Raw genomic sequence first — 26,780 nt, 5'->3', positions numbered from 1 at the left:
CTGCAGAGTCACTATTTGCTCCTGGGTGCAGAAATGGGTTTTAAGTTGTTTTAAAATGTTGTGTGGCTAAGATTATGCAGAGAAGCAGCACTTCTGGAGCTTAAAGGAGGCCAAGGGTCCCAGTCACAAACTTTGGCTTAAGCCAATCCTGTATGCTAGCATTCTAGGACAAATGGCTAAATCTGTGGACTTGGGAGAGTTGCAGGAAGAGGTAGGGAAGCAAGGGAGAGGGCTTAGATTTTATTTCAGTTTAAGAAAGAACTCCTTAACATGGGACACCTGGGTGGCTCAGTCAGTTAAATGTCCGACCCTTGATTTCAGCTCAGGTCAAGATCTCACGGTTCAGTAGCTTTGAACCCTGTGTGGGACTCTGTGCTGACAGAATGGAGCCTGCTTGGGATTCTCTGTCTCTTTCTCTTCCGCATGTCGCCCCCCACACCCCCACCAAAATAAATAAATAAACTTAAACAAAAAATGAAAGAACTTCTTAGCACAGCAAGCTCTTTAAAACCTAAACAGGCAACTACACAAACAGGGAGCTTCCCACCTCTGGAACTGACAATATGGGGACTGACTGACTTGGGACAGAAGAGATAGCCTCAGAACAAAGGTGTCTACTTGGACACCAAATGGGTAGGGTGGGCCATCAAGACTCCCTCTGGCTCTGGGATTCTCAGATTCTCTGTCCTTCTAAGCTCTTCTCTAGAAAACTCTTCCGTATCAGTTTTCCTACATTATGCCTGCTACCTAGTTGCTATTTAAAAACACTTGTAGTGTAAGGTCTTGATGATAGGGAAGCTCACACCTGTGTATTTTTGCTTCTGGAATAAACATGTTACCTAAAAGAGGTTAATCATCAACAATTTTCTGTTCTCCAAAGTATCTTCCAAGAATTGCCTTGTGCCAAGATTTTCTTTCACCTCCAGTAAGTTGAAGACCTCAGAAGCACTGTCAGATATCTGATGGTTGACATTCTCACTGATAAACTATTCTAGGAGAGTCATGGTTCAAACATTGCCCATTTAGAAGTCTAGTTAGTGGAAAGGTGTTGGAGGGCACAATGGCATTTGGATGGTTTGTACTTGTATTACTAAGTCAGTAAAGTAGAAGAAAAAAGTTTGCTTAAACAGTTGTGAAACAATTATTTACAACTATTGTTTATATCTACAGGAAAGTGTCTTTTTAAATATAAAGCAAGGGCATGTTCAGGGGAAATGGACAGATTCTAGTGTCATCCATTTGAATATTGGGAAACATAGATTTTACTCCACTGGGGTGTGAGAGGATCTGCCTTCATAGCCTTTCAATTTTTTTTTTTTTTTTCAAAAGGGCCAACACTTTCAAATTATTTTTCATCCAGACAATTAGCTAAGCTCATCTCAGAAGGTTTTGGGTGTCAGAACGCTGTGGAGTCCTTGGCCCTGGGGAAGAGGTAGTTTCAGAGGAATGCTCTAGAGTGACTCCCAGAATCAGGGGGTATGTGAAGTGCTTTATAAATTGTGAAGCGACGTATAAGTGTTAGGTGAAGAGCCTGTGACCCCTGGATTCACAGAAGCCCTCAATTTCTAGCACCGATGAAGCTTGCCCCACACGCGCAGGCAGCCGCACCTTTGGACATCAGATGAACTTAAATGCGCGCGCAGGCATTTCTGAAGACCCAGTAATTCTAGAAAGCATCCTGAATACCGCGGTCCTAAGCTTCTTGTTCAAGGGCTCTCTGAGGAGGACCAGGAGAATTATGGATACTATTATTTGCCCGTGACTGAGACTTCTATGTCCCTGTGAGCAACTCTGATTTCACTTGTGGCTCGGGAAGAGGGGACCGAGAGGCACGAGAGGTGGGGACGGACGCGCGACCCCGGGGCACCGAGAAGCTCGGGCCCGGGAAGGCAGCCCCTCGCACTCGGTCTTCCCATTCCGAGGGGACCCAGGCTCCCGGGGCGGGGCGGAGGCGCTTTCCCCAGCGGACAGGAGCCGGAGCCCTCCAGTGGCCCCGATCCCCAGGGCCTCCGCGGCCTGTCCCTGCGGCGAGTGCGCCAGGTGCACAGGTGTGGGCTGGGCGCCAGGTACAGTCAGCATTAGCGCCGTGCCATCTTCCCTCCCGCGCACCCGCCCTTCGGTACCTGCGTGTAGAGCGCGGCCACCGCCATGGGCGAGACAGGCCAGAGCAGCTGGAGGGCCGCGAAGGTGCGAGGCTCCGGGACTAGGCGCGCGGCTTCGAGACCCGGGGGCAGGTAACTGCGGGGCCGCCGCGTAAATCTGCGCGGGGCCACCTTGCGGGGTAAGTTTTCCTGAGACGACTGCCTTCCCCGGGGCTAGCGGCCTCTGGAGGAGAGAAGTCGCGGATTGGTTCTTGGGCCCAGCCTGGCGGGTCGGCGCCGCGATTGGCTGGGGCGGGGGCTGCGGGCAGGGCTCGGGCCTCCTCGCGGCCAGGGCTCGGCGGTCAAGTGGGTCCACCTGGCGGGGGTGCGGAGCGGTCCGCCCAGGATTCGCTGGCTCTTGGAGGCAGGAAACAGGTGTGTTCTGAGACGCTCCCGTCCAAGTTTTAGTTTCCTTAGTCCGCAGCGTGTTTACTGGAAGGAGCAGCAGATATGACCATTGCCATAGAAAAGTCCAAGGGAACTTGTAAGACAGTTCAGTCGGGTGACCATGTTCAAAATCAAATGTAAAGATGAATCCTTTTCCTTTATGTGAGGAATAATCATTTAGAAAATACTATAGAAAGATGGAAAATAAGATATTTACAACATCAGTGAACATATAAAGTGTCCAGAGATTACACTAAGAGAAATGCGCTCGGCCTTTGTGGAGAAAAATGTTTAAATTTCTCTTCAAGGACATAAAAGAAGGCCTGAATAAATTGAGGGTGAGGGCTGGGGACAGGGTAAGATGCCATTTTCATGGATGGCACTATTTAATACTGTACTGGTGTCAATTCTACCCAAATTAATAATATAATGTGTAAGTCTAATGTAGTTGGAATAAAAACCCTAGCAGAACTTTTGAAAAATTGCACAATTATTCTATATTTTATATGAAGTAAAATTCATATATAACAAGACACTCTTCAAAACAAGGACCAAAGAAGTGAGATTTGCCCCACACGTATTAAGGGATATCGCAAAGCCATCATCATTAAAACAGTGTGATACTGGCATGGGAATGGATAAATGAGTAATGGGACAGAATGGAGTCCCCCAAGAGGGCCCCACATTATATGGTGGCTTTAAGGATCAGAGTGGGAAAGAAAAGAATATTTAATAGATGGGCCCATTGTGTGTGTGTAGGAGGGGAGAAGAAGCAAATCCTTGGCAAATGCTGTATCCAAAAATAAACTCCAGATGGATTCATGATGAAAACTTAAAAGTAAAACCATAATATTCTTAAGAAAAAAAATGAAGGGTAACACCTTTTAAATGTTGGGTTAGGAAAGAATGTCTTAAGATACAATCATAGAAAGAAAAAATGATGGAATTTGCGGTCATCAAAAGGAAAGATTTCTTTTCAGTGGAAAAACCACCATTCATAAAGAAAGGCAACAGACTGGGAAATACACTTGCAACTTAACAACCAACAAATGATTAATATGTATAATATTCATCTAAAATAGACAAGAAACTACTGTAAATTGGTTTTAAAAAGATACTAAGTCCAATTTTTAAAAATTTACAAAAGAAATTAATAGGTAGTTTGTCCATGGGAACACTCAAATGGCTGGTTAGCACATAAAGAGATGTCAACTTTATTAGTAACCAGAGAAATACAAATGAAAACAAGGAGATATAACTTTATACTCATTGGATTGGCAAAAATATTCGGCTTGAAAAACATCAACTAGGATGTGAGAAAATAACTTTTTGCTCCCACAACTGGTGGGAGCTATACTAATACACCATTCAAGAGAGCAATTTGAGAATGTTAATTAAAAATGGGTTTAGGCATGGGGCGCCTGGGTGGCTCAGTCAGTTGGGCATCTGACTTCAGCTCAGGTCATGATCTCACAGTTGTGGGTTCCAGCCCCACCTCGAGCTCTGTGCTGACAGCTCTGAGCCTGGAACCCTCTCTCTGCCCCTCTCCCACTCTCTTTCTCTCTCTCTCTCTCAAAAATAAACATTAAAAAACTATAAAAATAAAAAAATAGGTTTAGGCAGATAAATTATCACATAGACCTGAAAAAAGTTAAGTAGATCTTCATCACAACACAGTTACATATCAAAGGAGATATTCATCAATATCCATCAACGGGAGAATGAATAGTGTGTGTGTATGTGTGTGTGTATATATATATATGTATATATATACGTATATATATATGTATATATATATACGTATGTATATATACGTATGTATATATATATGTATATGTATGTATATATACGTACATATCAAAGGAGATATTCATCAATATCCATCAACAGGAGAATGAATAGTGTGTGTGTATGTGTGTATATATATATATGTATATATATATGTATATATATATACGTATGTATATATACGTATGTATATATATGTATACGTATGTATATATACGTATGTATATATATACGTATATATATGTATATATACGTATATATATACATATATATATACATATACATACGTATACATATGTATATTATACGTATATATATACATATATATATACATATACATATATATATACATAGTATAATACTCTATAGCTGCCAGCAAGAATGGATGTGATCTACTTATATTGACTCAGAGAGATGTAAAAAGCCATGTTGAATGGATGTATAGTACAAGTCTTTATATATATTTCAAAACTAGCAAAGACTGCAATAATATGTTGTTCATGGAAAAAAGTATATGTAAATGAAAGTGTGGATGATAAATTACAAAGTCATCCAATTAAATATGTGAGAGTGAATATCTCTGAGGTTGAGGGAAATGAGATTGGTGAATAAAGAAAAAAGAGGAACTTGGGGCTCCTGGGTGGCTCAGTCAGTTAAGCAACCAATTTTGGCCTAGTTTGTGATCTCATGGTTCATGAGTTCGAGCCCCAAATTGGGTTCCACATTGGCAGCAGAGCCTGTTTGGGATTCTCTCTCTGCCCCTCCCCCACTTGCATGTGCACAGACTCTCTCTCTCTCAAATTAAATAAATATAAACTTAAAAAGAAAAAAAGAGGAACCAAAAAAATTTCAAAGAACCTGGCACAGACCAACAGCGATAGGTGCCACAAAAAAGAGGATTATGATGAACTTAATGTTGTGTACCTCTGGTCCAAAATAACAACATAAAGAAAAAAGGCATAAAATGGGTAGGAAGAGTTACCTGGTTGCTCAGAGTTAAGAAGGGTCTAGAGGTCTAGCCACTTTTATCATTTAAATAAAAAATTATAGGGGCGCCTGGGTGGCTCAGTCGGTTGGGCGGCCGACTTCGGCTCAGGTCATGATCTCGCGGTCCGTGAGTTCGAGCCCCACGTCGGGCTCTGTGCTGACAGCTCGGAGCCTGGAGCCTGTTTCGGATTCTGTGTCTCCCTCTCTCTGACCCTTCCCTGTTCATGCTCTGTCTCTCTCTGTCTCAAAAATAAATGAGCATTAAAAAAAATTAAATAAAAAATTATATTTAAGATTTTTATTTATTTTTTATTAAGTAATCTCTATTTCCAACATGGGGCCTGAACCCTTAACCCAAGACCACGAGTCACATGCTCTACCAACTGAGCCAACCAGAAGCCCCTTTAAATACAATTTTTATTGAAGAATAACATACAGAAAAGTAGACAAATAATAAGTGTACAGCTTAATGTATTCTTACACATGGACATATCAACACATCCAAGTAACCACCGCCCAGATCCAAATATAGAACATTTCTAACATCCCCAAACCTATGATGTCCCTTTAAGTCATTACCCCTCAAAGGTAACCACTGTTATAACTTCTTTCACCATAAGTTAGTCTTACCTATTTTGGATGTTTTTATAAATGAAATTATTTGTGTATCATCTTTGCATCTGGCTTGTTACGTGACATGTAACAATGCTGTTGTACATAGCTAAAGTGTGCTATTTTTTGTTCCTAGATAGTATTCCATTATATAAATATTCTATTGTTTATTCATTCTCCTGTTGATAAATATTTGGGTTATTTCAGTTTGTGGCTATTATGGATAACACTGCTATAAACATTTTTACATAGGTCTTTCAATGCACAAACATATGCATTCCTGTTTGATATATAAAAGGAGTAGAACTGCTGAATCATTAGGTATGCAATGCTCAAAATTGTTAATAGATATTGTTGTATATATATATATATATATATATATATATATATATGTATATGTATACACACACACACACATATGTAAGGATTTTTTTAAGTTCTTTTTAAAGTAATCTCTACACCCAATGTGGAGCTTGAACTTACAACCCCAAGATCAAGGGTCACATGCTTTACTGAGCTGACTAGATACCCCTAGATATTGTTGCCTTTAAAATATTGCATCAACTTACTTTTTTTTTTTTTTGAATGTTTATTTTTAAGGAGAGAGAGAGAGTGAGCATGGGCACACACAAGGGAGGGGCAGAGAGAGAGAGAGGGAGAGAGAGGATCTTAGCAGGCTCTGGGCTAAGAGCAGACAGCCTGATGTGGGGCTTGAACTCAGGAACCATGAGATCATGACCTGAGCCAAACTTGGATGCTTAACCGACTGAGCCATGCAGGTGCCCTGCATCAATTTACTTCTATAAACAGCGTATGAGTTTCAGTTGTTTTATATCCTCATCAACGATTGATACTGTCAGTTTTCTAACTTTCAGCCTCTCAGAGGAGTATGTTATAATATCCCTCACAATCTCTGCCTTGTGATAGAAGTGTTTAATCCATTCACATTTAATGTAATTGTTGATATGGTCATTTTGTTTTCTATATGGCTCATGTCTTTTTTGTTACTGTTTCTCCTTATGTTTTTGGTGATGGTGGGTTTTTTGTTGTTTTTGTTTTGCTTTTTTGTGTGTGCACGATTTTAATTCCCATTAAAAAAAAACAAAAAAAAACTTAAAAAAAAAACAGAAACAGTATTTCTTGAGTTAATTTTTTTAATGGTTCCTCTAGGGATGAAGATATACATCTAAATTCATCACAGATACTCTAGGTTAATACTGTGTTACTTTCCTATGGTTGCTGTAACAAAGTACCACAGACTGGGTGGCTTAAAACAACAGAAATGTATTCCCTCACAGTTGTGAAATCACTAGCATTATTGCTATTGCTGGGTAAGGGGTTTAACTGCACTTCATTCCAAATTAAGTGAGCCCCTCCAAAGGCAAAGCTGCTGGCTTTTATAGCTTGCCTGACTCTGGTAGAATTACCATGCTATCTGACCTGGGTGAGGGGAGAAGATAGGAGCAGCCCCAGGCAAGACTGTTAAACAAATGCTGTTCTTACTCAGAGGTCAGTAGCTTGTCATAAATAAACACTACTAATTTGTTGTATGCTGTTGGAGAATTTACAGAGCCCTAAAATTGTTGTTTTTGACACTTTTGTCCAGTGTTGTCCTTACTTTTTTGAGAAGAGAATTTGCTGAGCCTCTCAGTCTGCCATACCAGAAGTGAAAAGTCTACTTAAAAAAATTTTTTTTTATTAAGAGGTAAGTTTTATACCATACACTTCACGCATTTAAAGTATACAACTCAGTGGTTTTTAGTAGAGTCACAGATTAAACTGTCACCACAGTTTATTTTAAGTTTCATCATTGGGGTGCCTGGGTGACTCAATTGGTTCAGCATCTGACTTTAGTTTGGGTCATGATCTCAGTTTGTGGGGTTGAGCCCCATGTCAGGCTTTGCGCTGACATCATGGAGCCTGCTTTGGATTCTCTTTCCCTCTCTTCCCCCTGCCCTGCTTGCTCTCTCTCTCTCTCTCTCTCTCAAAAATAAACATTAAAATAAATTAATTAAAAAAATTTCATCATCTCAAAATGAAATTCCATGTCCCTCAGTTACTGCTCCGTCCCCTTGATTCCCCCTGATCCAACTCCTCCCAGCTCTAAGTAACCACTAATCTGCTGTATGTCGTCTCTCTTTTTTAATTAGCCTGGCTAGAGGCTTATCAATTTTATTGATCTTTTTTAAAGAACCAGCTTTTGGTTTCATTGATTTTCTGTCCTCAATGCCTTTGATTTTTGCTGATTTATATTATTTCTTTTCTTCTGCTTACTTTGCATTTAATGTTTTCTTCCTTTTTTAAGCTTCCTAAACTAGAAGCTTTAATGATTGATTATGTATGGGTCTTTCTTCTTTTCTAATGCATGCATTCAATGCTATAAATTTCCCACTGAGCACTGCTTTCACTGCACTGGACAAATTTTGATGTTATATTTTCATTTTAATTTAGTTCAAATACTTTAAAAATTCTCTGGAGATTTCTCCTTTGTTCCATGTGTTAGAAGCATGTTGTTTAATCTTCAAGTATTTAGGGATTTTCCAGCTATTTTTCCATCATTGATACCTAGTTTAATCCTAATATCATCTGAGTGCAGACATTATATGATTTCTATCCTCTTAAATACTAAAGGTGTGTTTAACAGCCCAGAATGTGCTCTCCATTGGTGTGTATCTCATGTTCCATGTGCTGTGAGTGTATTTATAAGACACTAACAAAAATCCTTTATTTCCATATCTTTATTTGAACAATTTTCTATAATAGCTAGGAGAATACAGCATTAGTGACGCACATTTACTAAGGACAACATTAGACAACTACAAATTTAGAGCGTAAATGTCAATCTGATATTGTTTTGGTTTTCATCTTATCACTAGGTGATATCTAGTGAAAACCCAGGTTTCAAAGGCTTTTGCTAATATGAGGTGAATTGTTAACTTATTTTTAAAAATTCCATGTGGGATATGCTGGGATGATTTCAGTTTAAAACCAGAGGTGGTTGATAGTGCCTTTCACTTCTCAGTATTTCTGCTTCCTTTCTAATGGATGAGTATTTTACCTAAGAACTTTTCAAAGATTAACCATATCATATTTTTCTATGTAGATCAAAATAGAATTCCTTTTACAGACCCAACAAGGAAAAATATTTGAAAAACTTCAATGTTCGTTTTCATTGTAGTTAAAAGGCATATCCATTTCACAGCAAATTAATAATTAAAGTTAATAATTAAAATACAATATGTTAAATGTCATGAGCTCATTCCGGTGTAACACTGTTAGAGCAATTTAAATTTTCCAAGGACACAAAAAAGTGAACATTACTCCAAGAGTCCACAAAAATACGTAACTAGGAATCATAAATTACAACATACATATCCACATTTAAAGGAAAACTTCACCATTTGTTGGAAAATATTAAATGGCTCAAGTGATTTAGAGAGCCTGAAATATAGGCTACAGTTTTATAACATGTGGTACCAAGAAGATATTTGAAACTATTGACTGAAAAATGCATGAAAATGTACTGACCTACCAAGCATTAAATTATACGTACCAGTTTCCACGCAAGAAACATTTTTCTTTCAAATATTTCAAGCTATATCACAATACTAAGGAAATGTTAATCGTTTTCAGTCATTTTAGGAAGCTAATGACACTCATTAAGTTAAGCTAATGAACATTTTCGCTAGACCAAATTATAAAATTAAAAAATGTATAAAATGCATTTTGGCAGGTATTTTACAGATTACTTTTCAGTTCCTGATCTGTTGAGAAGTCTACTGTAACTCCAGGTTGATTTAATTTAGGGTAATACAATGGAATAGAACTTACAGCACTCTTCCCTATTTTCATTCAAACTTTTACATATAGTACAGGGTTCTTTAAAAAAATTTTTAAAGCATGTCCATGGAAGGTGTTACAGCTGTACCCTTTACCTGTATCAAGAAAAGATCTGGGGAAAACAAGCCATTTAAGCATTACCAAGAAGCGAACTGATCTATTTCTTCCATATGTTCATTTGCTTACTTGTGACACCAAGCCCCCCAAACTCAGGAACACTGTCTCAGCCCACATTCACTGGCTCTGAGACTGGTGCTGCCTGAGTTCCAACACCTGTTTGGAAATAACAGAAAAGAAAAGGAAGGAGAAGTAACAGGAGGGGAGAGTCATGCAGGAAGAAAAGGAATTAGCGGTTGGAGGCCACACCCAACCAAAACCCTCACAAAACCTTGAAAAACACGGCAAGATATCCTCTCCAGGTAAGTCGGTCCCTTACAGAGGAAAAGTTCCAGAGAACTTAAGGCAGCTCTCGGAGGGAAGGGAGCAGGGGTTAAGGCGGTCCTCACAGCACGCCCTGAGAAATTACAACGCACTTAACCATGAACGGAGGCCACAGCAATACACACAGCCTCTCTGACACGCATGCACATAGCGTACCTCCTAGCTCCAAAGTAAACACCGGCAGCATGCACACACCAAAATGTCCAAACACACGGACGTGGATACGGCTTGCCCACAGACAGGCCTCAGAAGGTACCCAGGGGCTTGACGGCCGGCTGCACAGCTCGTCTGGTGGCTCTCGTGCTGGCTCTGAGGAGTGTGTGTGTGGAGACTGACTTTCCTCTGAACTTTTGGGAGGCTTTCACTGCTTCCAGTCAGTTTGAGCCAGCCTGCCACTAATTAAAGACCTAAGCACAGAGTGTTGCACCTTTCAAGGGAGCTCTGACTCATTACAAAAATCACACCTAGTTATAGAAGGTAACTGACAAAAAGAAAGCCACCAGGCTCTGGGCACTTCATCTCGTTAGCACAGACAACCTGGTCCTTGGCGCTTGCTCAGTTCCCGTATGCCCGTTGCCAATTTTGATAAGAAAAAAAAAGCACCTCTTGTTGACCCAGGGTACCCCATGGGTACCAGGAGAAACCAAATGTCACCTCGAGATCTTTTACTTTCCTGCTCCCACCTGCCACACTGACACTGCTACATTCAGGAAAGCGGCATGGCAGGAGGGCTGTGTGACCTCAGCAAGTCACTGACCTCTTTCTGTGTAGCATCAGCAAGTGACTATAGTAGCTACCCTTTCTGCCTTCCAGTGCTGTTGTGAGGACACAATGAGGTAACAGAGGAAGTGCGCTGAAGAAAAGCATAGCCAGATACAACGTCCTGTTCCGCACTACTTTCAGCAGGAGAATCTAAGGGTCACATGCTAAGTTTTGCTTTCTATTTTATTCTAAACAATTGCAGTTACCCAGAGGATCCTTGATTATGCCTCCTGGGGAACTCTACATTCTGGTAACTGTGTGTGTGTGTGTGTGTGTGTGTGTGAGAGAGAGAGAGAGAGAGAGAGAGAGAGAGAGAGACAGACAGACAGACAGACAAGGTGGGGTGGGGAGGGCAGGTTGGTGCATGAATATTATGTGAGGATTTCTCAGGATAGGACAGGTACCCCTTGACCTAGGGTTACCAGGATAGTAATTTCTTAAAACAATCACTACACTGAAATTCCCAATATTTTCATAGCCTCCCTCACATGGTATTAAAAGATCTGATCTGTGTTATGCATAATTGCTCACCCAGAAAGAGCCAAACGGGATAAAGCAAATCATACAAACTGACCAGGATCCTCAAATTTCCTTTTGGTGGGCTTTGGAATGTATCTTTTTGTACTTTTGCACTTGACAAAAGAAGTGTCAGGTACATGGATATTTTTCAAAACTTCCAAAGGAATCACTTTATGGATCTTATTTTCCCTCTTCTTTATAGTAACGCTCAGGTCAGGCAGACCAAAGCCTTAAGCCAAGGAAAGCTACAAGGAAAACTGCTCCTAATTTTTCAGCCTTGCATTCCAAGGTATGAGCTAGGTCTATAGGTAAGGTGAGTGAGGAGACTATTGAGAAGGGGCTATGAAGATTGGACTGTGTTCTTTCAAGATTTTTCTGTGAATCCCTACTGTGTGTCACAAGGGAATTATGAAAAAGCAAATTAGTGATAATTTTAAAGAATGTACTGCTGAGAAGCAAGAACAAGAAGTTGTGCAAAGATCGGCCTGAAGTCAGGCCAGGGGGGCAATTGAGGACTGACTCTACTGCGTTCAGCACAGTCAGAGCAGCTGAGCAGACAGGCAAGTGGTGTATGGTCCGGCTGAGGGAGGGGAAAGAGTGAACAAGGGAATGCGTGGCTGGAAGGCTGGGGAAGGGATGTTTGAAGTTGGGTGAGGAAATGTGGTTGGAGAGAGGGTGGGCTGTCCTAAGAGGGGCTCAAGGAAACCCCTAGTAAACAAATAACTGTTGCATCCTCAAGAAAGTAGCACACGGAGTCATTTATCAGGTCTTGGGGTTCCCTGGTTGTAAGGTTGTAGTCTTGTAATGACTAAAGATCTTTATGTCGCTAAGAGAAGTTGATTCAGATCCCCATCCCGGGTTCTGGGTAGGCCTTGGAGGAAGCTGGAGCCTGGAATAGTAGAGTCTTTGTGTGGCCATCACTGAACAGGAGAGATTCTGGCCCAGGTGTGGAATGGAGGCTTCAGCACTTTCCAGCACAAAGGCAGGAGACAAGAGAGAGATGTTTGAGGATATGAGCCGTCTGGGCTCAGATAAAGGGCTGCAACGGCAGTAGGAGCTACAGCATGCTCTTGAAGACCTGACAAGATTCAGGGCATGCACATTACACAGGGACTAAGCTGGGAAAGGGCCCAGGAGGATTTCCAGGTCTGAGGTGGACAGCCTGCATCATCATGACATTTTTTTGGCGTTTCCCCTGTGCAATGAGTCAGTACTCTGGCACATTCAGTACTAACCAAGAGGTAAGAGTTCATTGTTCACTGAAAACCACATTGACAGTTGGGGAAAACTAAGAGAACCTGATTGGATCAGTAGTGTTTTTGGCTGGTTTTGCAAATAAATAAATGTATCCAAACTGAATATGGCAGTACATGATTCAATAAAAATTACTAAAACTAATTCACTTTCTAAAAGCATGTATGTAAATCATGTACATTTAAGAAAGGTTATAGCTACACCAACTTGTGGCTTTACATTTTATTAATCCCCTAGAATTAACAGGCACCAAACAGTGATCTTTCAATTAGAGGGTGAACTCACTGAGTAACTGTATCTAGTTTTTCTAGGACCTAAGAGCCAAAAGGAGAGAATTTTAGATGTGGAAGGGTCCAACTCTCTTACTGTATAAATGAGGAATGTGAGGCCCAAATAAGTTAACAGACAGTATTTATCTTTTAATAACAATCTTTATCATTGATTTGAAACTGTTTGACTTCCATTAATATTGCACATGTATTAATGTCATTTTTCATAGACCATCTAACAGTTAAGTTATATAAATCTATGATTGTAATTCAGAACCAGAGTTTCTAATGAAAACTAAGAATTTGCTTTTGCACAACCTGAAAGATTTACTGTATAGGATGTCCAGGAAAAACTGAGAATATGTTTAATTAGAATTTCAGAATGAAACTTATAGGATCTGGCTCTTACTGAAACAAATCCTCTAAAATTCAGCAGTCTTCTTACATAAGTCTTAAAGTATTTCTAGTATGATGCTCTTTAAAGTATCTAGTGGTACTGAGAACATTTATAGAAGTTGCAAAGCCTAAAAAAATGGAATCATAGTATTTATTATATACCTTGTTTTGCATAATTTATAGGATAATCAAGGTTTCAAGACCCAAACCATGACTATGCTGACACTCTTCTCTAGATAGTGACTGAGATTAATTCTTAATAAATTAAGAAGAAAGAAAACCTGGCTGGGTTGAAAATATGCAGTGCAGGAATCTGATCTGGGAACTAAAAATAAGTCACTTCACAGAACACTGTACCCTGATGTGATATCCACCCAGGGAAAATTAATGAGCACATCAATGTAATACATTCTGAATAAATAACGACATCAACAATAGCCACTTTGTCTAATCCTATCCCTAAATGTCAAACATTTTGTCATATTACTACATGACTTCCCAGTGTCCGCTACTCGTGCAGGGGAATCTGTATATATTTGCACATAATCCAGTTAAAATGGTCTGATTGAATTGTAAACAGAGTTGATAAAAGAGAAGCTTACTGTTGTAGTGCCTAATAAGAATATCGCTTACATGTTAAAGTATACAGTATGTAGCAGCAATTTAAAATGCTCAGTAAACTATAGTACAAATGGACTTCTATGCTATATGGCAAACCAACATTCTCTTAATATCTCTATATCAGAGTGACACATATAAGGAAGTTACTTGACCAATTACTTTACATATTGCCAGTTTATTTCTTTGATCCAGTTTGACAATATCAACATAACTGATTCCTGAACTGATATGATATGTACTCAATGGCAATTTTTCTTTCAATTCTTCTGGTTCACACAGAGGAGGTTCTTTGTTGGTGCCTTCCTAACAACAGCTCATAGCTGGAATTTACATTTTTACCATACTATTAGGATGCAGTGCTAAGGATTTAAAATAAATGCTGGCAGCTGGAGACACTTTTCCCCCTTCTGTCTGCTCTTTACCTGCATGTAACTCAGGATACCTAACTGATCAAGGGTGAGTGTTGCTATGAATTAAAGGTAACACAGTACAAAGAAGCCTAATTGTCTTTCCAAGGTGATGAAAGTATTTAGGGAGATTTCCAGTTAATAACCTCTTGTTTGAAAGATACTCAGTACTTTCTCTTTAGAGCATATTTTCAGTAGCTCACTGGAAATAACGGGTTCTTATTTCAGGCAAGAAATTTACTGTCACTGTTTGCCTTGACATCACATCACTTTCAGACCCGTGATATGAATCCCAGGCCCAGGCTGGCTGGAATTTGGATGGTTTCTAGTGCGAGGGAGGATGGGTTAAAAGGAAAGGTGACAGGAAAGATGTGTTTAGCATCCATGAGCAGCTGAGGAGAGTCTTTCCTGTCTCGTAAACGCATCTGAGATTTAAAAACAAAAAACAGAACATCAGTTCTTTGAATCTACAAATATTTTTTTCCCACCAAAAATCTACCAAAAAGTCTTCAACTGCTAAAGAATGTTTATATTTGTTTTAAAATCACTGCATTTTTTCTAATAATCTGTTACCAAAAGTTAATGCACTGTCAAAATGAGATAATACAATAACAAAACCACACTTTCCTTCAATAAACTGTAAATTTCCATTCAAAAGACTGTGTTGGTGAATCAAAGGAAAAGAAAGCCTGGGAGATCTTACCTGTATAGTACGAATAAATGATACAGAGACTCTTTCTTCAAACTCATTAACCGGAGTATACAAATTCAACACTTTGACAATCTGCAAGAAATGAAATGATCAAAGTTTTCAGCATATAACCAAATACACACTGGGTGCTGATAATCTGGGAAACTAAAAGGATCTGTGCATACAGTTTATAATTCTACTCAGGGCTGGGTTGGGATGAGGGAAGAGGGAGCTAGTCTAAAGGGCACATTTACCTTTACTATGTGAATTTTTAAAATAAGAATGTATTAATGTATTATCTGTACTTTTAAGAAGAAATATAAATCTGGAAAAACAATCAAACTATACAAAAGAACACAACATGAAAAGGAAAAGCGTCTCACTCAATCTTCCCAGTCTAACCCAAATGGCAACTTTTAACAGTGTCCCTGGTTTCCATCTAGCTGCTTTCTATACATATTCTATGTATAGTTTGTGAAGATGTCTACGTTATGAGATGCGTAAAGAACATTAAGAAAGCCCAAGAGTCAGCATAGAAATAACTGGCAAAAGAAAAATGGGTAAGGCTTATGCCTATTTCTTGCCTCGTGCTGTTGCCACTGTCCTCAAATGTCCTTCTCACTTCCTTAAATTCAATACCCAGCTTAATGGAGCCTTCCTCGAACACAGTGACTGCCCCTCGGCACTTCCTTTAGACATCTTACTGTAGAACTTGCCAGAACCTCTTATAGTAGAATCGGTTAGGTACATCTGCCTTGTCTACTAAACTGGAAATTCTTTTTAGGCAAGGATTGTTTCTTATTTTTTGAAGCATCTCCCCCAGAAACAGGTATGGTGCCTCAAGATAGGAGCTCAATTAGTCATTTATTGAAATAAAGGAATAAGAATAATCTGTCTTAAAATACAGAAGTCTAAAATATCATTCAATTATCAAATAGTATGGAAAATTACTTTTTGGAATACTGGTTCCATAGAATGCAGAGAATGTACATCCCATGAGAGCAGGGACATTGTTTTGTTCTTGGTTGTATCTCAGTGCCTGGGACATTATGCAGAACACTATACACACTGAATAAATATTTACTGAGAGGCGCCTGGGTGGCTCAGTCAGTTAAGCATCAACTCTTGATTTTTGACTTAGGTCATGATCTCACGGTTCATGAGCCCTGCGTCGGGCTCTGTGCTGACAGTGTGAAGCCTGCTTGGGATTCTCTCTCTCTCTCCCTCAGAATAAATAAATAAACATTAAAAAATAAATAAATATTTATTAAATGTTGACTGTGGATGACTGAGTTGCTAGTAAAGTCTCCTTTAAGACCTGTATAGGTATATGTCTTCTCTGACACATATGAAGTCAGCTTAGAGACCAGAGCAATGGCTAGGAGACCTCCTCACTTCCCTGAGCAGCACCCGTGAGGAGTGCTACCTTACCGCACAGCAGGGCAAGGTGTTTTACCTGGGCAGTAGTTAAAGCACTGCACATGGAACAGATGGCTTCTGCGTCATCATCTGTCTTCTTTTTCACTTGCAAAAGCTGCGCAGCCTGAATGAGAGGTTCCAGGGTTTCTTTAGCCCCACTGTTCATCAGATTCTTGTCACGCAGCCACTCTTCCAGTTGACTGACATTGTACCTGTGCCAAAAAAGAGAGAGGGAGAGAATGCAAATTCACCGAATGTTGTCATAAATGTCTTAATTTTTTATGTATGGCTTTGTCAGGAATTTCAGTTAAAATGACAGCCAGTATTTTTGTTCAATTTTCTTAAATCTTACCAGTGCTTAAAATTTTATTATAGCCATAAGGTATTTTATATATTATATAAATTATATATAGCCATATATATATTATATATAGCCATATATAATCATAATTATATAAGAGTAAGTGACTAGAGAATATAATTAACTTCAATGGAAGGTAGAAATATAGCCATTACAGCAAAAGTTATGAAATATGACTTGCTGAAAGACAAAATAGAACACACAATATGGCTGTGTCCTTATTAAACAGCTGACCGGAAAACACTTTCTAGCTTCTCTTACAATTTCAGAGGGTAGAATCAATAACCTCTGAGTATCCATTCCTCTTTATTAGAGGTTAAATTCCAAGTTAGTCAAGAAAAACAAGATCCTTCCGCACAGACCTTGTGCTCCAGCTCTGTTTAGGGAAGAGCCTGGGTGATAGGGTAGTGGACTGAGGAAGCTCAGGGATGGAAGGACAGCAGGGTAAGTGGGGGCCACTGGAAGAGACGAAGACTCCAAATATGGAGAGAGACATGGAAACTGCACAGACGCCAAGGTTACAAGAGGTGGTCAACCAAGTGACAGTGGTTTTCATACTAAAATGCTAAAGGGACACATGAGCAGCACTGCACAATCAGGCAAATAGGAGACCGTATGTTATTACGATGGTGCTTCACGTGTATAAACAAAGCTTACAGAGAAATAAATCCTACTACTTGAGTGGGAGGCATTATCTTTCTAACATTAACTACAATGGCTGTGCGTCAGATTAGAAAATTTGAAAAGAATGCCAAGGTTTCCTGACATTAACTTTTGTAAGAGAAATCCTTTTTTCCTCTCTTGGCAAATATTCTATTTTAAAATAAATGATTTGCAAAAAAAAAAAATCAATTCTATTATGAGTATGAGGTTATGTGGTGGAGTAGTTGGGCATAAATCTGAGTGCACATTTTCTTAAGAGATGAGGGGCGTATTTGAAGTTAGTAACAGATCTATTAGACACGTTCTTGTTACCATGGTACAAAAAGGTGTTTTGTCAAAATAACTTTCTAAGAGAAGTCAAGCATCAGAAATCTTCATTATAAAGAATTAGCTATTTTGTTATGTACAATTAAAACACATGCAAACGGCGAGGAAGCAGCTATCTCAACTGTAAGAATTTTGCATCATCTTCTCTCCATTCCCTCAAACAAATTAGCGTCACGGTGGAGCGGGGTTCCCAACTAGTGGTGGGTAGAGCCTACTGAAAGGTACAGTCAGGAGCGGTAATGAATGAAAGTGGAGAAGCCCAGCCAGCCAAGAGAAAGCAGCTCCATGTCCGGTCCTCCCGTGCTGCCCGGCTGGCGGTAGCAGACATTGGGTACACTGACCTCAAACAAGCCATCAGCTTTGGTGTTCGCTCACCTGATCTGCATGCCTTTACTCCAGGAGCACATGTCCTTCCGCAGAAGGAGGTTGTTCAGGGTGATGGCCCCAACAATGTAGAACATCTGTTTGACCACCTGCTTGATCAGTTCAGGGTCCATGCCGTGCTGACACATGACTGAGTGGAAGGAGTTGAGCTGCCGGAGGATAGAGTCCAGTGTGTAGGTGCCCTCGTCAGCGATGCTGGAGGTTCGCTTTCTTAACCCTGTGGGCTTCACCCCAGACACGCCCTGAATGGTTTCATGCTCCAGCATGCCAGAGACTGTGGGAGTAGTTCAAGTGTTAGAAGAGAAGATGCCACGTGCATACACGCATGCTCACACATGCTCTCACACATTCAATTGAGGAAGATCATCTGAGTATCAAAACAGAGGGAGAAGGAACTTCCCGAAAAGAGGGCTTCCAGATTTTAAACTTTAATGAAGGAATAATTCTTAAATGCGAAAATTTACCATGAAATTAAGAAATCGTAATGGTGTATTTTCAAAAATAGGAAGCAGCAACCTTATAACAACACAAGTGTGTGATATCTTGGGAGGGTTTTTGAGAAAGATGTAGCAGTTAGGGAGAAGATAAGATATTCTCCAGGGATATCTGAACCCCACAGGCAAACAAATTAAGTAGCAAGTACAAGAGGAGATTGGGCAGTGGTTGTGGAGAAGCCTTGAGAGGGGATGGTCGTGTGGGGCTGGAGAACTGGGCCATTCCTTGCCCTGAACTTTCCACAGTGGCAGAGAGGCCCCGGGGTTAGCCTCAGCCTCCCAGAACTCAGTTTTCTCAAATCTGGGGCACTGCTGCTCCCTCCACTGTGCCCTCACAGTGTTTGGCTTATGCCCCCTCGAGGATGGTTGTGGGATGACCACCGCTTGGACTGACAGCGCCTTGACAGCAGGGGCCATTCCCGATTCAGTTTTTACATCTCCTATTCATTTTACATCTCACAGTGCTAAACGTGGCTTCCATAGCACCTGACAATGACACAAAACACTGGTGGTTATTATCACATCACTGGGAGATGGGGAAAGCAGTTTAAAGGGGGGCATCTTGGAGGTAAACTTCTTATTTAGCCAATAAAAATAGGCAAAAATAGAAGAAATATTGGCTGAAGTTGACCTCTGTGTCCGTGTCACCTCTTACATTGTAGCTGACCTAGGTCGCTTTGAACACAACCTTTAGGGGACAACTGAAGAACTGATGACTGAAGTTGTCCCGTGAAGAAATCACTGCTATCTCCCATGGCTTCCTCAGCCTTTTTGGTTTCTAGTTGGTTAACTGTGGGCCTATGATGGAAGACAGAATACTAAAGGCAATGAAGAAGTTGTGGAAATGTGGAAAACACACAGGTAGGAAAAGAAAGTGTAGCTGGGAGTAGCCTTAAGAAGGTGTTGCTGATTTGCCTGAAGATAACAGAGTTTGATAACTTAAAACAAATTTAATTCAATGCATTCAAAACTAGCATCCTGCAATTTATATATGCCTCCTAATTCCTATTTCATGAATGCTACCCATTCCGAAGGAATAGAGGTAGTATAGTACATAAATACACACTCAGAGTGAGCATGCACATATAAAAGAGAGGTATGTGGACTCACACACCTAGCTGAATACACATATATAGAAACACACACACGTGCACACCCCAGTCACTCATCCACTGAGAAAATGCTACTTTAAACCAAATTGCCTTTAACAATTCCGTAGGGGCCACAAGATGAACAACCCACCGTGGAGTGTCTGACACCTATTCTTGCTGCTGTGGTACCCTGCAGCCCTTTTACTGTAGCCTAATAGGCAAAGTGCAAACTCTCCCCAGCCTCCTTAGTCTTAGATGGGCCCTGAGGAGGCTCAGTGTAGCAGTGTCCTGGACCAGAGTTTAAAGTTTTAATTTTTGAAAACTGGACAAGGTATGAGGTATATTGATGGGTATATAGCATAACCCGGTCTTAAGGGAGAGGACTCACACAGTGGGGAGATTAACTAGATACTGCCATTTCGATCATATGGAAGCAGTGATTCTGATGTATCCCAGTTAGTCACGGCTGGGGTTCTGGGATTCCTCAGCTAATTTCAGGACTGGGTCTTACTACTTTATGTTCTTTGTATGAAGAAACAAATGCCACTGGTGGGCACATGAGGTAGACAGACCTCGATGTCAGCAATGCTCTCGCCTTACCGATCATTGGCTGAAGGATGTTCTCTAACACCCGCACGAGCTGCTGGTAGATCTGAATGGCTAAGTCACTTAGCACCTGCCGGTACTCAGCCAGGTCAAAGTTGGTGAGGCAGTGTTCATTCTGGCGAGACGTGTTGTGTTTCATAAAGCCCTAGAGCCATAAAGCAGAGTTACTGACACCCGTGAAATAAAAGCTCTCTTCTAACTCCCTCGTTTGATCAGACGGCTCCTGCTGTCTTTCCTCTGAAGAGTTTCCTGTCTGCTCTGCTCTTGAATGCCAGACAGTCATTCTCAAATGCTGGTGTTTGTTTCCATCATATTCCCCTTCCACTTCTTACTAGCTTTTGAATAGTATCTAAAGTTGGCAAGCTAGCATTCAGTGAAACAAGATGGGGGAACTTAGTTTAAAAAAAAAAATTAATGAGTGTTTTCACTTAGGAAGCAGCAGGTTTACTGCCAAACAGTAAATTATCTAAAGCACTAATCTCTTAACTTCCTATTTATAAATATTGCACCTGAAGGGCATACATCATCTTAAACTAGACTGGCTTCTACAGAGATTGGTGAATAAATAAAAAATTTCCCTTCATTATATTTCATTGTAACCATACATGATTTTCAATCCAAGCTTAGAATGGAATTTTTTGGTGGTATGAGCTAAAATGGGAAGCCAACTGTACAGGCAGGTACTTTTGTCAGACGTTGCCTGACAAAAGGCAATTGCCTGTTTGATGGATTCTGCACATAATCAAGCATGTGCCTCCTTAAAACTACCTAACAACATGGTCAGAAGTGGGGACTGACAGGACAGTCAATGGCCCCTCGGGGGGATTCTAGTCTGTCTGTCCCACCTCCTCAGGGAGCACGTCTTACTCATATTTATATTTTCCGTCATTTGCCGGGATAGTCCCCTGCTGCTAGCCTCTTGGTGCCCAGAAAATGCTACCGCTCAGCTTCTCTGGCTGCTCTCCCAGCACAAGGTGGAGGTATGGAGGGCAGTGGTTAGGGGCACAGGCTCTTGGAGGTGAGCAGACCTAGAATTCTAGCACTGCTCCTTATGGCTAAGAGAACCTGGGCAAAATGATGAACTTCATCGAATTTCAGTTTCCTCACCTGTAAAACTGGGTTATAATCCCTACCTCACAGAGATGTTGCAAGAATTAAATAACATAGAGTAAGTACTATCTGATATATACTGAGCAGACCTTAATAAAGAGTAATTATTAATAGATTACAGTATTGAAATATTAGTTTTGAAGTCTAGTGAACACCTGATGAACATATCACTACAAATAAAAGCAAAACAGGTTTTGGGACCAGTCTAGAGAGACATGCCTTAGCTTGATCACCTTTCATGCATTTGGAAAGCCCAAATCGATGAATTTCTTTAAATAGTTCTATATTTCTCATATCAGTCCTTGAAAAGCCCACTTCCACATGCTGACAAGAGGTTTCACTGCTGGTGACAATTCATGGACAAATGCTCATTTTATTTCTGCTATGCTTCATCAAAATACAAACTCTCAGAGGGAAGAAACTATGTCACTGTCTAAATCACTGTTTCATAAACAATGAACATCAAACAAAGCTACAGCATCCAAGCCACCTCTGAACTCAGGCTTCTAAATTACTGGCTAAACGTTTTGTGCTTTTCAATTTTTCCCTAAAAAGTTCACAAAGTATATCACACTGGTGTTTTAATGAAGGTTTTCTCACCTCTTCTCCACTGTACTGCTTCAAACAGTGCAAAAATCGGCATGTGTTAGAGAGCCAGAAGGAGACGGTTTCAAAATCATCACCTCTTTTCTGAAAGAGAGAAAAAGGCTAAATTCACTTTTCCTTAGGGAAATAACAACCTGAAGGAAACTGAACAGATACCAGAAGGCCTCAGTTAAATTATAAAGAATTACAAAAATAAATCACATTGCAAAGTCTTACATCATTGCTAGAAAATTTCAACCGAGTTTGTTGGTTGGTTGTTACTTTGCTTGGCATCTAGTTTCTTGCCATTAGAAAAGGATGCCCAGTCACTCAGTTGATGACAGTTTAATGGTCCCTTTCAGCAGAAAAAAATTCATCAAGCCACAGCTTACCCCAACTCACTTCCTTCAGGATTACTAAGGGGATCAGAGAGGACTAAAAGCATAAAAGGGAATCACAGACTATGAAACGGTGAAAGCCGGATTAGGTTACAAATCAGGTCAACAGTAAGATACAATTCCTGAGCAGAGAATCAGAAACGGGATGAAGGAAGTCCTGTGCAGAAAAGGAGACAGGGGAAGCTGAATAGCTCTTCATCAGGACTGGGGCACATGTCAAACAACCAGTTGCTAAATCAAAACAGGGACTCAAGGCAAATACACTTCAATTCAAAACTGGGATGTGAGGGCGCCTGGGTGGCGCAGTCGGTTAAGCGTCCGACTTCAGCCAGGTCACGATCTCGCGGTCCGGGAGTTCGAGCCCCGCGTCAGGCTCTGGGCTGATGGCTCAGAGCCTGGAGCCTGTTTCTGATTCTGTGTCTCCCTCTCTCTCTGCTCCTCCCCCGTTCATGCTCTGTCTCTCTTTGTCCCAAAAATAAATAAACGTTGAAAAAACAAAAAACAAAAAACAAAAAAAAAACAAAAAAAACTGGGATGTGAGACAAGCTCACATCAATTTTAAACGGTATTGAAAGGGTGTTATATTCTAGTACCCATCCCTTTTTAATTTTTAAACAATTTGATATAATAATTAGTTAAATTAGAAAAATGTCTTCTTGCAATTAAGATGAAAGGGAGAAAACACTTTGGTTTTGTGGTCTTTGCAGGAGCTGACTTACAAATTAGTAAAACTTGCAGGCTAAGTGCAATATAGCATCAATACACCAAAAATGAAATGAGTTATATCAGAAGACATTCATCAATTTTTTTTTTTTAATTTTTTTCAACGTTTATTTATTTTTGGGACAGAGAGAGACAGGGCATGAACGGGGGAGGGGCAGAGAGAGAGAGGGAGACACAGAATTGGAAAAAGGCTCCAGGCTCTGAGCCATCAGCCCAGAGCCTGACGCGGGGCTCGAACTCACGGACCGCGAGATCGTGACCTGGCTGAAGTCGGACGCTTAACCGACTGTGCCACCCAGGTGCCCCTATCAATTTTTAAGCGTTAAATCTTCAGAAACCCCATGTTCTAGTAACCACCATAAAAACTAACTACATAGCATATCTGCACAGCAGGGATGGAGAACCAGCATTTGTCAAAGGTTCACTAGCAGGGACTGCAGGGAGGGTGTGTTCAATGGGGACAGAACTTCAGTTGTAGGGGTATGAAAAAGTTCTGGAGGTGGACAGTGATAGGGTTGGCACAACAATGTGAATATGCTAACGGCACAGAACTAAGCACTGAAAAATGGTTATGCGGTAAATTTTATGTTATATATATTTTCCCCTAATTTAAAAAGTAGTGCATTAAAGACATCTTAGATTTGAAAGCATCCACTGGGCATGTTAACTACCTACTTATCTCCATCCTAAAAGTTCTCATCTAACTTCAGTTAGATAATCAGAAAGCAAAGTGCTTAGAGAACATTTTCTTAGCTCCTCATAGAAACACGTGAGGTAAAGCTAAGTATAATGTTCATTGTTTTTCTAGAGAGGCAAGAGGAGTATTATGCAAGGTGACTCAGTGACTACTGAGTTATGTAGGGCTTTCTACTCTATTACATAATTCTGCTGCCATTTCCAAATCTTTCCTCTCTGTTAGTATCTATGTGTTGCTTCTCACATGGAACCAGGCATTTCAGGTAACAAGGAAAATTATGGGGTGAGTTGGAGAATAAGAGGAAGAAAAGTTGGAAGAAAAATTATAATGTTTTATCAGACATCTTTTTATATGAATGAAACATATGGTATTGAACTTATTTAATACCTTTCTAACTAGAGCAACATACTTCCTAGATATATGGATCACACTAAGTATTTTTAATTTACTTTTAAGACCTCAAAGCAGACTATTTCCATTTATGGAGAAACTTAATTTACTCTGCACTTAGGTACAATTATATCAAATTAATTTTGATTACTGTTCAACCTGAGCCCCAGTGTAAAAGAAGGCATACAGACGTGTTGCAAGAAAGAATGCTTCCTATAGTGGAAGTTATCAGTGAAGACTGCAAAGTGTCATATCTGGCAACTTAGCTCCAGCTTAAGGAAGGAAAAGTAACTTGGGGCAGATTCTGTCATCATTAAGATTAATTATGAGAATTTTGTTGAACATGAACTGACCTTTAATACTTTTTTGATGCTGTTAATTGTTGATGTTAGCAATGACCTTACTTTCTGATCATCATTCAGGTAGTCAGCATGTCGAACACACATAAACAGGATATACGCTGGTAACCCTGGAATCAAATTGACTGCCACACCACGTGGCTTCAGTTCTGAAAGGAAATGAGGAAAAATAATCTTATATAACACTGAAAGTCTTCATGAGGAATGTTTTGTAAAATACAAAAGCACAGTTCTTGTGAAAGAATTCAATCATTCAGGGCTAAGAGGTCACACTAAAAAAAGAAGCATTTTAATAGCTCATTAAGTAGAGAAATTTTGAGTCTTAGTTGGGACATATGAATCTTAGTTGTCTATATAATGACAACTCCCAAGTTTATATCTCTTGCCCTGACTTTTCCCTTGAATTCCAATTTAATGTATCAACTGCCTTCTTAACACCTCTGCTCAGGCACATCGAACTGAGTCCATTCCAAACCAAGCCACCAGATCCCTTTGGAACCTGCTCTCCCAGGAGCTGTCCCCTTCTCAGTTAAATGGCAGTTCCAGACTTCTGGTTTCTCAAATCATGAGCTTAGTCAGCATCTTTGACTCATTGTTTTCTCACACCACACATCTAATCCAGTAATAAGTCCTATTGGCTCTACCTAGAAAACCCATTCAGAATCCAATTACTTACTCTACTGGCCATCCTAGAATAGACTATGCTCTTCTCCTGGACTGTAGTGATGGCTTCCAGACTAGTTTCCCTGATTCATCCGCTGCTCCCTAATAGTACATTTTTCACACAACAACCAGAGTGACTCTATACAAAGATGTAGGTCAGATCCTGTCACTCTTGTCCTGAAAATCTTCCAAGTTACTTCTCATCCATTTATAAAATAAAAAATCTTCACTATGGTCAGTGTGATCTGGCCCTGTTCCCTTCCCCAGCTCACAATGAATTTCCTTGTTGTTGGTTGAATATGCCAGGCATGCTACCACTCCAGGGACTATGTACTTACTATTTTCTGCCTGGAATGTTCTTTCCTCAGATATCAGGATGATTTGCCTCCTTACCTCCTTTGATCTCTGTTCAAAGATCACCTTATTGAAGACAACTTTCTGGACAGTCTTATATAAACTAATACATCTGCCTTTACTCTTTATCCTTTTCCCCATTATATGTCTATTTTTTCTCTGTTCCCCACCATCCCCCGATGTAAGATCTATGAGAACAGGGACTTTATTTTCATTCAGTATCCAGTTCCTAGAAAATACTTAGCATGTGGTAGGAGCTCACTAAATGTTATTGAACTGATGAATCTTTGTTAACTCTATGCTTAAAAACCAGTGGCTTCTAAACATTTTTGCTAAATAAAGATCATGCTGAAACTTAAGTGCCTCTGCACCTATATATAGCACTCATGCCATGAACCCTGGGAACATTAAATCAAGTATAATTGCCAATCACATTACTGTCACCCCACACCTGCGGGGAGGAATGCTATGCAAAAGCTGAGAAGAGAGGTTTTTTTCCCTTTTTCAGTTCACAACTTTCAGGCTGTGTGCACTCCCTACTCACTTCCCACTGTCCCCTAAAAAGTCTTCTTGCAGAGCCAGGGGGCTTACACACAATCTTAACCCTATGCTGCTCTGAGATGCTTCCTTCATGTTCATTTCATTTGTGCAGTCCTCTCCTTCCATTGCTGGGATCTTTTCCCTAATTCTTTTGTTTCTCCTCTTTTACCAAACTGTTGTTCTTGACATATTTAGTTGTCAAAGGAAGCAAGGAAAAAATGAGATTCAGGAAGTTCAGTGGCTGAGACCAGTGGGTGTTCAACTGTGGCTTACACTTCAGAATCCTTTGAAAGATTGAAAAACATACACCAGACATGGTCAGGCTCTTCCCTCTAGAGATTTTGATGTAATTAGTCTGTGGTGGGGACTGTACGTTAATACTTCTCAAAAGCTTCCCCAGATAATCTAATCCTCAGCCAGAGCTGAGAAGCCCGGGCCTCAAAGGATCCTGATAGGTGGATTCCAGACCAGTCTCCCTGCAGGTTGACTGCGGCATGACGT

At 40.3% G+C, this 26,780-nt stretch overlaps 2 protein-coding genes across 9 annotated transcripts in view; both read right to left on the bottom strand.

Moving 5' to 3' along the window:
• Window positions 1–2,750, bottom strand: part of MYO5C (myosin VC) — a 105,259-nt gene extending 102,509 nt beyond the window's left edge. The window contains exon 1 of the mRNA XM_019832406.3: window positions 2,124–2,750. Coding sequence (XP_019687965.1) covers window positions 2,124–2,150 — 27 coding nt within the window. The 5' untranslated portion in view covers window positions 2,151–2,750. The remainder of the gene's footprint in view (window positions 1–2,123) is intronic.
• Window positions 2,751–8,638: 5,888 nt separating this feature from the next.
• The window catches only part of MYO5A (myosin VA), a 193,767-nt gene continuing 175,625 nt past the window's right edge, over window positions 8,639–26,780 (bottom strand). For all 8 annotated transcript variants that reach the window (XM_023255339.2, XM_023255342.2, XM_023255343.2 and 5 more), the window contains 7 exons: window positions 24,717–24,871; window positions 22,171–22,260; window positions 20,455–20,605; window positions 18,261–18,543; window positions 16,572–16,746; window positions 15,128–15,208; window positions 8,639–14,849 (listed from right to left, as the gene is read on the bottom strand). In XM_023255339.2, the coding sequence (XP_023111107.1) occupies window positions 14,697–14,849; window positions 15,128–15,208; window positions 16,572–16,746; window positions 18,261–18,543; window positions 20,455–20,605; window positions 22,171–22,260; window positions 24,717–24,871 (1,088 nt within the window). In that variant the 3' untranslated portion in view covers window positions 8,639–14,696. The remainder of the gene's footprint in view (window positions 14,850–15,127; window positions 15,209–16,571; window positions 16,747–18,260; window positions 18,544–20,454; window positions 20,606–22,170; window positions 22,261–24,716; window positions 24,872–26,780) is intronic.

Source organism: Felis catus, chromosome B3, assembly GCF_018350175.1.
Source record: "Felis catus isolate Fca126 chromosome B3, F.catus_Fca126_mat1.0, whole genome shotgun sequence".
In the NCBI taxonomy this organism is placed as follows: Eukaryota; Metazoa; Chordata; class Mammalia; order Carnivora; family Felidae; genus Felis; species Felis catus.
This window is presented reverse-complemented; position numbering and strand designations above follow the sequence as displayed.